The following is a 10,881-nucleotide window of genomic DNA, read 5'->3' as shown; positions in this document are numbered from 1 at the left end:
TCCATCAGTCATCTTAACCTTGTCAAAAATCCTAACACGATTTCCCTTGTTCTCAAATTGCTGAGTAAAACCAATAGAGTCTCAGAATTAGAGGAGGTTTGGGGTCTTTAAGATTCCTAAATTAATTCTGTCAACTCTTGAAAGATTTTAGTATCTGGTGCCTCAGGGAAAGCTAGGCTCCTAATAACCGAAAAAGCTCTGGGTCCACAAGCTGTCAGGAGAATTACTCGTTGCTTTTCATCTGCCCCAATGTCATTTGCCCAGAAAAAAATAATGCATTCATTCCACACCCTGGGCCCAGTCTCCAATGGCAGGAGTGAACGAATCAAGCTTCCCAAATAAGGGCATGATGCCAGAAAAGCTTACCCAGAACCAAAGATGACTGTTGCGATCAAAATTCTTCAGGAACATGCTTTTCTCTCATTGTCACAGAAATAACACCCACAGAGGCAGGTCCTGCCCCATTTCCTGCTGTTTCTGTCGGAATGCTGGCTTCCACCTGTGTGAACACTGATGGGTTCAACATCTGCACCTTTCACATGTCAAACACTGATTGCTGTCTCACGGCCATTGTGAATCTTTACCCAGTCACTTCAGAAGAGGATTCATCATCTCCCATGTGCTAAGAAAGATGTTTTGGATTGATGGGGTTGGTAGCACAGAGGAATGAAGCCAGCTCTTCCACATCAGAAAGGGTTGGAATTGTGTGACCGATTTGGACATTGTCGTGTTTCAGTGTTACTCCAGCGCTGTGCCCTAGGGGTTGATTTCAGCACCCAACCTCCATATCCCATGGTGATACAACTGGCACCGTCTGCCCTCGAATGCCAAATTTTTGTTCTCGTTTTCAAATCCTCTCCATGCTTGTGCTGTGCCCGTAATCTTCTCGAACCCTGCACGATCCTGACATTCCTCGAATTTCACCTCCTTATGCTTCCCTGATTTTGATGACACCCTTCCATCCTGTAAACCTACCTCACTGAGCATATGATGGTCGCCTCTCTGAGGGTCTACTTTCTCCGGCTCTGTGCAGACTTTAAGAGATTGGGGGAGGGGGGGGAGTGGTTTTTCTCCCCTCCATTCGAGGTGCTATATAAACACAAAGTTGTTGTTGGATGCAGAGAAGTTGCAGCGCTGTGTGGATGGGACAAGAAGCTGGATGGGAAGACAAAATGGCTGACAGTCCTTAACATCTACTAGAGCTGCAAATACCCTTGCTGCCTGGAATAACATGGCTGTTTTGACCCATACAACAAGGCTTGCGGTCCTTGAAGCAGACATGTCAAGAAGGAGGTGGGATACATGTTGACATAAAAACAGAAGTAGGTCATTGGTCCTTCCATGATGTTACACTTTTCAATAAGATCATGGCTGACCTATGGCCTAACTGCCCGTGGACCATATTCTGTAAAACTTTGCTTAACAAACATGTACCTCTCTCTAGATTTAAAATGATTTGGAGATGCCGGTGTTGGACTGGGTTGTACAAAGTTAAAAATCACACAACACCAGGTTATAGTCCAACTAGCTTTCGGAGCAACGCTCCTTCAACCACCTGATGAAGCGCTCCGAAAGCTAGTGCATCCAACTAAACCTGTCGGACTATAACCTGGTGTTGTGTGGTTTTTAACTTAGATTTAAAATGACCCACTGCTGTTTGAGGAAGAGAGTTCCAAAGCTCTCCCACTCTTTGTGTGTCGGAATGCTTCCTGGCCCGAATTCTCAGACCGTACCCCTTAGTTTGGAAAGCTCACCATATGTAGCACCATGTAAGGGTTAAAAATGAGGCATTGTGTAGATGTGAAAGTTAATGTCAACAAATAAATATTCAGTCCTGACTCCCGGGGCAAAATGTTAACAGATCTGTTTGCATTCTCTAACCCTGCAACTGGTGTTTGACGGTGTGAACAACCTACCCACCCCCTCCTCCAACTGCAAAGGCAGTGCCACTCTCTCAGTCTGTGTGGGTCATTGTGTGGATAATGAGCTGATAGTCATTCAGTACTGCCTTTTCCCAGGAGCTCAGGACGTGGGCCATTGGCCATTGAGCTGATTGACACTGTGCTTGGGTGAACTGATCATCAGCCAGTCAGGCTCCACTTCTGATTGGCCATGCCTCTGAACAATAAATGAATTGTGGCCTCTGTAGTGCCATGATAATAGAATACCCACAGTGTGGGGGCAGGCCATTCGGTCTATTGAGTCACACTGACCCTCCAAAGAGCATCCTACCCCATCACTGTATCTCTCATGGTGAACTCACCTGATGTGCCCATCCCTGGACACGAGGGGGGCAGTTTAACAAGGCCAACCCACCCTAACCTGTACACCTTTGGATTGTGGAAGGACACCCATGATGCTCCAAAGAGCAATCCACCCAGATCCATCCCCTTCATCCTGTATTCTACCAAGACCTCTCCACCTTACGTGCATATCCCTGAACACAACGGGCAATTTAGCATGGCCAATCCACCCTAACCTGCACATCTTTGGACTGTGGGAGGAAACCGGAGCACCCAGAGGAAACCCATGCAGACACGGGGAGAATGTGCAAACTCCACACTGACAGTTGCCCGAGGCTGGAATTGAACCTGGGTCCCTGGTGCTGTGAGGCAGCAGAGCTAACCACTGAGCCGCCATGCTATGGGGAGGTGAAGGAAAGTAACTGGACTCCAGGACAAAGTCTCAATGGTGAAGGATGATGCTGACATATCCCTGGTCTGTCACGACGCTGTAACAGGCTCCATCTTGGAGCAAGGAGCCAACATCACGGCATCATCGCTTCCTTCATCGCATGCCCTTTTCCGAAACATGGAGGTCGGAAGCAGCGAGCCTGTCAAAGTGGACCATCTGCAGCTTGCTCATAGCATGGGTTAGGTTTATACCTTTCTCTGCCTTGGATAAATGCAAAAGGCACCCCGACTCCCCAACCACCATCAGCCATCTGGGGGCCTTTCCAAGTCCTATCCCAGTTGTCCCGATGGGTTACAGTGTGGGCAGCCTGTGCTGGACACTCTCACACAGTCAGACATCACCAACACTGGTTCCTGCATGGTGACAATGGGAGACTGGGACTAGGGGAACAGGAACCTCGATGTTCCAGACACAATACAATATCTTACGCACCCCCCACCCCCGCCCCATGCCCATGTAAGGTAGCTGTGTGAGCTGCTCACTCCTTTGTGGGTCTCTGGTCACTGCAGAGTGCCAGATGATGGATGGGGGATTATCGGTGATGGATGGTAAACAATGGGTGACAATGGTCAAAGGTTAATCGAGGATGGCAGACGATGGGTACGAACTGTTTGTGATAGAAAGAGGAATGAATGACTGGCATCATTCTGAGCAGTAGGTGGTTTAGATTAGATTCCCTACAGTGTGGAAACAGACCCTTCAGCCCAACCAGTCCACACCAACCCTCCAAAGAGTAACCCACCCCCCTCTGACTAATACATCTATCACTATGGGCAATTTAGCATGGCCAATGCACTCGGCCTCCACACCTTTGGACTGTGGGAGGAAACCAGAGCACCCGGAGGGAACCCACGCAGACACGGGGAGAACGTGCAAACTCCCCACAGACAGTCACCTGAGGCTAGAATCAAACCTGGGACCGGGGTGCTGTGAGGCAACAGTGCTAACCACTGTGTCACCATACCAGTGGGTCAGTGGGTAATCAGTGAGTGATCAATGGGCAATCAGTGGGTGATCAGTAGGTAATCAATGAGTGATCAGTGGATGATCAATGGATGGTCAATGGGACATCAGTGGGTGATCAGTAGGTAATCAATGGGCAATTGGTGGATGATCAGTGGGTGATCAATGGGTGCTCAATGGATGATCAATGGATGATCAATAGGTGATCAGTGGGTGGTCAGTAGGCAATCAATGGGCGATCAGTGGATGACCTCTGGGTAATCACTGGGTGATCAGTGCTCCAATGTGTGTCAGGGCCATTGTGATGAATGAGGAGAGGTCTCCTCTTGCTGCCCTCCTGTGGTGGAGAGAGATCCCTTTGCTGGCAGTAAGTTTGAACCAGCTACAGGAATTAGAGGTGGGGGGGCGGCGAGTGAAGAGGTTTGGAGGTTCGTGGGCCTATGGGCTGTGGCATTTACCCCGAACAGAATGTGGCAAGAAAGAATCGACAGAGGAAGGGAGGTGGGGAATGATCAAATCTCCTGGGGGGAGTAGATCAGGATGTTCTCATGGGTGTAACCTGCGCTCAAACGGGAAGGGCCATTAGGTGGGCAGGATGCCGGGGGGGACGTTAATGCCATAGTCTTGGACTTCAGTAAGAGGCTAGAGGCTGAGTGACAATCAGATCGTGGGAAGAAACAAGATGGGACAGCGCAGTGAATTATTGAAGGAAAGTCGTTGATTCAATTGGTTCAATTGGTGGTGAAGCTGCTGCCCTCCTTAATCATACCCGTCCAGATTCACAAACGTCCTTCTTTCAACACTACAACAACTTGCCCTTACATAACACCTTTCAATTTGAGAAATGCCCAATGATGCTTGCTGTTGGAAGAGGTAGGTGCTGCCTGAGTTCAGCATCTCACTCAGTGCAACATGCAGCGCTCCTGGATCATCACAGCACAGGTCAGGGTGCACAGGTCAGGGTGCACAGGTCAGCATCACCCAGAACATGAGGACCGAGGGTTTAAAGCTGAACCAAACTGACACCTCTCAGAATCGATGGGGAGACAGGGCTCACTGTTTGATGGCTGTTTGATTACCTTCCTTGTAGATACTAAGACCACACATGACTGCTCCACATTTCTACAGTGCCCGCTGTGCCAGGAGGAGCTAAAACGAGGAGATCTCCAGCAACATCTACAGCACGAACTGGAGAGACTAACTGCAGTCAACCCCAGGTCTGAGTTCAGGGCTTTCTGGGATTTTCATAGCTGCTTCTGCATTGGCTCCCCACATCCTTGTCGCATCTTTAGAAAACCTCTAGAACCTCCCTATCTCACCATCTCTCTCACCCTCACTTTCCCCATCTCACTGTCTCCCTCAATCTCACCTTTCCCTTTCTCACCAACTCCCTCAGTCTCATCTCCCTCAGTCTCATCCCTGCTTTTTCACCATCCCCCTCAATCTCACCTTTCCCTTTCTCCCCATCCCCCTCACTCTCACCTCCCCCTTCCTCACCATCACCTGAGGGTGTGTCTAAGTCTCCATTCGATCCTGTAAACCCACTGTATGGTTTGCCGATGTCCCTCTCTGACTGGCTAACACTAATGTGCGCTTGTTTCTTTCAGCTATGAGGAGGACCATCCGAAGGAGAGTGCATCGCTGCTACTGCAGGTCATTAACAGCTCATCTCTCTCTCTTGCCCCGAAAGAACGGAGTAAATCATGATAATCTCTTTCAATTCTGCTTTTTGTCATTGGTTTAAATGTCACATAGGGATGGCTGGTAGAACAAAGCCTGCCTGTATTCCACTTTCTGACATTGGTCTGGTAAAACAGAGCCGAAATATTGCCAAAAGGAAAGCACTATTGTCAGAGATTTGAAAAACCACATTCCACAATATTCTGCTTTCTACTCTCTTTGTCTCTCTCCATTGCTGAAAACCATAAGATTTTGGAAAGGGAGCGATAATTCTGAGATGCAGGTTTGCTCGCTGAGTTCACCTACACCCAGAACATGAGCTCCAAAGTTTCTCAAAACTCGCTCGGGAGTGATAGTGTCATGGATCAGACCAGACCCCCCCTCAAAATATTCTGAGCAGGTAGCCCAGGCCTAGATTTTTGTATTTTAAAGGGAAATGCAAGATATTGTGTTTGAGATGGAATTCAGTCGGTCAAATTACTTGATGTTAAACAATACACAATTTATTCAAAAACTTTAGTTAAAATGCAACAAAAGGAAGAAGCATTTAGAATAACTTAACTTTATTGGAAAACTGAACAGAATAATAGAGGCAGTAACTATTATTAATTAACTGTTCCAATATAGTTATATCCCATAAGCACACACCTTGGGGGAAAAAAGGCAAATTCAGAAATCAGATTTTTTTCACATGTAACACCCGTAATATGAAGAGACCTCTAGTTTCTAGCTGTAACCGTCAGAGGGGAAAAAATAGCTTCTACCTCTTCAAACTTCCAGCAGCTCCTGCTGAATCGAAAAGCTGAAAATAAACTAGAAATCCTGGGCTGTGACAGCAGGCCACACCCAGCCAGGCTGCTTGTATTGTTCCAACTTTTTAAAAAACCCTAAGGCCTCGCAATCTGTTTACGTTATCACAGCCCGCTCGGTGCCTCCTGTTCAATCTCTCTCTTAGCAGAAATCTGGACAAAATATGCCTCTTAACACCATAGCATCACTGCAATCTCCTGAATAACAGCCTCTGTAGCCATCCTAATAGCTAACAGGGTTGCCCTGACTGAATGTAAGGTTAGGAGGGGTTTTAGATGGATTGGCCCCATATGGACCAGGCGCTGGTTACAGCTCAGCATTGAAATACCACAGATACAGAAAATCTGAGAAATAAACCAAGCAAAGCTGGTAGGCGTCAGGTGAGAGCTCAGGGTCAGCGACCCATGGTCAGAATGGGCACATGTGAGAAATGGAGCTGGTTTATGCAGGAGCAGAGGGTAGGAAGGGGATCAGGTGAAAAAATGATAAGGGCGGGTTGGCAGCAAATAAATTCTACTCCAACCAGCAATGTCCACATTCAATGAAGTAATACTTTTAAGGTTTGAGATTGTCTGGATTTCACTAGGGTCACAATCTGCAGAAGCCAAGTGGAATATATTGCATCAACCCCACCATCACAATGGCTCAGTGGTTAGCACTGCTGCCTCACAGTGCTAGGGACCTGGGTTCGATTCCAGCCTCAGGCGACTGTCTGTGTGGAGTTTGCATACTCTCCCCATGTCTGTGTGGGTGTGCTCCGGTTTCCTCCCACAGTCCAAAGATGTGCATGCCAGGTGAATTGGCCATGCTAAATTGCCCATAGTGTTCAGGGATGTGTAGATTAGGGTGGATTGGCCATGCTAAATTGCCCATAGTGTTCAGGGATGTGTAGATTAGGGTGGATTGGCCATGCTAAATTGTCCATAGTGTTCAGGGATGTGTAGATTAGGGTGGATTGGCCATGCTAAATTGTCCATAGTGTTCAGGGATGTGTAGGTTAGGGTGAATTGGCCATGCTAAATTGCCCATAGTGTTCAGGGATGTGTAGGTTAAGTACATTAGTCAGGGGTAAATGTAGAGTAATTGGGTGGGGGAATGGGTCTGGGTGGGTTACTCTTCAGAGGTTCAGTGTGGATGGTTGGACTTGAAGGGCTTGTTTGCACACTGTAGGAATTCTATGATATCTTCTCCCTGAGACTGACATCTTTTCCCAAGGGAACAACTGGAAAGAATGGGATGGGGGATTTAATTTGGAGAGGGACCAGCATAAGGCAAGTGTTGAAGAACATTAGAATGGAGTGCACTGGAGGCGGGTCGACTCCAGGTGAGTCTAATGCCTGGTGATTCCCTCAAGAGCAGCATTGGAAAGGAGGGAATCTGAGGGACCTGTGAATGCATAGTGAACAAGTGGAGTCATGAGTTGAAATTGATGGCGGCGAGGTCTTCGGGAAATATACAGCCCCGATTTAAGAGGAAAACATTTTCTGTGTTGCTTCTCACTGAGGTAAGTGGTTACAGTGTAAGCCCAAATCAAAACTGAAAAGGCCGCAGATGCTGTAAATCAGAAACAAAATCAGAGGTTGCTGGAAAAGCTCAGCAGGTCTGGCAGCACCTGTGGAGAGAAATCAGGGTTAACGTTTCGGGTCCGGTGACCCTTCCTCAGAATTGGAAAGAGCCAGAAAACCCTTGACTGATTGCAAAGCTGAACTCTCTCCAGTTATCCTCAGGAAACAAAGAGTGTGATTCCATTTCCCTGGCTGGTCACTGTATTAATGCGTCCTCTCTTTCCTCAGTCTCCTCCCATTAAGGAAGAGATGGAGTCTCCCAGTGCCTCACCAGTGTCCACAGATCAGGGCCATCATTTGGAAAGACAGCAGGTGAGAAGTGGAATTAGTGACAACTCTTTTTTTAATTTCAAAAACCTACTTTATTCATTAAAATATTTTAATGATCTGTACAATTGGTCATACCATACATACATCAACATCTTAGCATACAGAGATCGAGTAATCAAACATATATACGGGTCTGTATGTTTACTATCCATATATTTAGCTGAGGCTTCAGTGGAGCCCACTTACTGCGTGGGCTCCTGTTCTTTGGCAGGCAGACCTTACACGGTGGTCTTTCCCCACCGCGCCTTGGCGGCAGCTGCCCCAAGCTTCAGCGCGTCCCTCAACACGTAGTCCTGGACCTTGGAATGTGCCAGTCTGCATCACTCAGTCGGGGTCAACTCCTTCAGCTGGAAGATCAACAGGTTTCGGACCGCCCAGAGAGCGTCCTTCACCGAGTTGATGATCCTCCAGGCACAGTTGATGTTCGTCTCAGTGTGTGTCCCGGGGAACAGGCCGTAGAGCACGGAGTCCCGCGTCACGGTGCTGCTCGGGACGAACCTCGACAAACACCACTGCATTCCTCTCCAGACTTCCTTTGTGTAGGCACATTCCAGAAAGAGGTGTGTGACAGTCTTGTCCCCCCCTCAGCCGCTTCGAGGGCAGCGTGCGGTGCGGCAGAGAGTCCGGGCGTGCATAAAGGATCTCACAGGCAGAGCCCTTCTCACCACCAGCCAAGCCATGTCTTGGTGCTTGTTGGAAAGTTCTGGCGATGAGGCATTCTGCCAAATGGCTTTGACAGTCTGCTCAGGGAACCGCTCGACAGGATCCGCCCTCTCCTTTTCCCGAAGGGTCTCAAGGACGCTACGTGCTGACCACTTCCTGATGGACTTGTGGTCAAAGGTATTTTTCTTCATAAATTTCTCCACGAAGGACAGGTGATACGGTACGGTCTAACTACTCGGAGCGTTCCGCGGCAGCAAGGCCAGGCCCATCCTTCGCAACACCGGGGACAGGTAGAACCTCAGTACGTAGTGACACTTGGTGTTTGCGTACCGGGGATCCACGCACAGCTTGATGCAGCCACACACAAAGGTGGCCATCAGGGCGAGGGTGCCATTGGGTGTATTTTTTCCCCCATTGCCCAGATCTTTGTACAGAGAGTCCCTTCGGACCTGGTCCATCTTTGACCTCCATATAAACTGGAAGATGGCCCGGGTGACTGCAGTGGCACAGGTTCTGGGGATAGGCCAGACCTGTGCCACGTATAACAGCAATGACAGTGCCTCACACCTGATGACCAGGTTTTTACCCTGTGATGGAGAGTGACCGTAGCTTCCATCTGCCCAGTTTCTGCCTCACTTTGCTGATACGCTCCTCCCAAGACTTGGCGCACGCCCCAGCCCCCCCGAACCAAATGCCCAGCACCTTCAGGTGGTCAGTCCTGACGGTGAAGGGGATTGAGGATTGGTCGGCCCAGTTCCCGAAGAGCATGGCCTCGCTCTTGCCTCGGTTTACCTTGGCCCCCGAGGCCCGTTCGAACTGGTCACAGATGCATATGAGTCTGTGCACGGACAGCGGATCCGAGCAGAAAATGGCGACATCATCCATGTACAGGGAGTCCTTAACCTGCCGGCCCCGCTGCCAGGAATAGTCACCCCTTCTCAGGCTCGCATCCTTCCTGATGGACTCAGCAAATGGCTCTATGCTGCACACAAACAAGGCAGGAGAGAGAGGGCAGCCCTGCCTGACTCCAGATCTGACTGGGAAGCTATCTGATTCCCACCCATTGATTGAGACTGCACTGACAATGTTGGTGTAGAGCAGTCTGATCCAATTGCAGAGTCCCTCTCCAAAGCCCATTTTGGAGAGAACATCTCTCATATACCTGTATGATATCCTGTCAAAAGCTTTCTCCTGGTCCAGGCTAATCAGGCAGGTGTCCAACCCTCTGTCCTGTACGTAGGCGATTGTGACAACTGCACTTCCCAATACTTATAGGCACGATGGTGAGCTCAGTGGTTAGCACTGCTGTCTCGCAGTGCCAAGGACCCTGGGTTCAATTCCACCCTGGAGTTAGTGTGCCTGGGGAGTTTGCACGTTCTACCCATGTCTGTGTGGGTTTCCCTCCGGGTGCTCCGGTTTCCTCCCACTGTCCAAAGATGTGTAGGTTAGGTGAATTAGCTGTGATAAATTGTCCATGGCGTCCAGGGACATGCAGATGAGGTGGATTAGCCTTGGGAATTCAGGGACTGGGTTTGTGGAATGTCCTCTGGAGGGTCAATGCAGATCGGATGGGCCGAATAGCCTCTTTCCACACTGTGGGGATTCTATGATCATACAGTAACATTCTAATGATTGACATTATGTCCCTCAGCAGCCCTATGCCATCAGCTTTGGTTGCTTTATAGCTTCATGTAAAGAAAGGAGGAAGTACAGAAACCAGTGATGAACAACTTTATTCTTCCTGATACTCTTCCTGGGGATCTGAACAGTGCTGACACAGCCAGCATTTATTGCCCGTCCATAACTGCCTTTCAGTAGGGCCTGTACCCAACTCCACCACAATAATGTAACCTTCTCGACAATTTCAGAGGCGAGGTAAGGGTGTGCACTGGGTCTGGAGTCACATGGAGGTAAAAACAATGACTGCAGATGCTGGAAACCAGATTCTGGATTAGTGGTGCTGGAAGAGCACAGCAGTTCAGGCAGCATCCAAGGAGCTTCGAAATCGACGTTTCGGCTTTATTCTTGACGAAGGGCTTTTGCCCGAAATGTCAATTTCGAAGCTCCTCGGATGCTGCCTGAATTGCTGTGCTCTTCCAGCACCACTAATCCAGAATCTGGAGTCACATGTAGGCCAGACTGGGTGAGGATGACAGTATTCCTCCCCACGGAGGAC

The 10,881-nt window shown here is 48.9% G+C and overlaps 1 protein-coding gene across 5 annotated transcripts in view; it reads left to right on the top strand.

The window, feature by feature from the left end:
* The window catches only part of LOC140467911 (E3 ubiquitin-protein ligase RNF220-like), a 162,226-nt gene that overhangs the window by 69,516 nt on the left and 81,829 nt on the right, over positions 1-10,881 (top strand). For all 5 annotated transcript variants that reach the window (XM_072563985.1, XM_072563987.1, XM_072563986.1 and 2 more), the window contains 3 exons: positions 4,748-4,874; positions 5,265-5,310; positions 7,941-8,024. In XM_072563985.1, coding sequence (XP_072420086.1) covers positions 4,748-4,874; positions 5,265-5,310; positions 7,941-8,024 — 257 coding nt within the window. The remainder of the gene's footprint in view (positions 1-4,747; positions 4,875-5,264; positions 5,311-7,940; positions 8,025-10,881) is intronic.

This window comes from Chiloscyllium punctatum, chromosome 46 (assembly GCF_047496795.1).
Source record: "Chiloscyllium punctatum isolate Juve2018m chromosome 46, sChiPun1.3, whole genome shotgun sequence".
Taxonomy (NCBI): Eukaryota; Metazoa; Chordata; class Chondrichthyes; order Orectolobiformes; family Hemiscylliidae; genus Chiloscyllium; species Chiloscyllium punctatum.
This window is presented reverse-complemented; position numbering and strand designations above follow the sequence as displayed.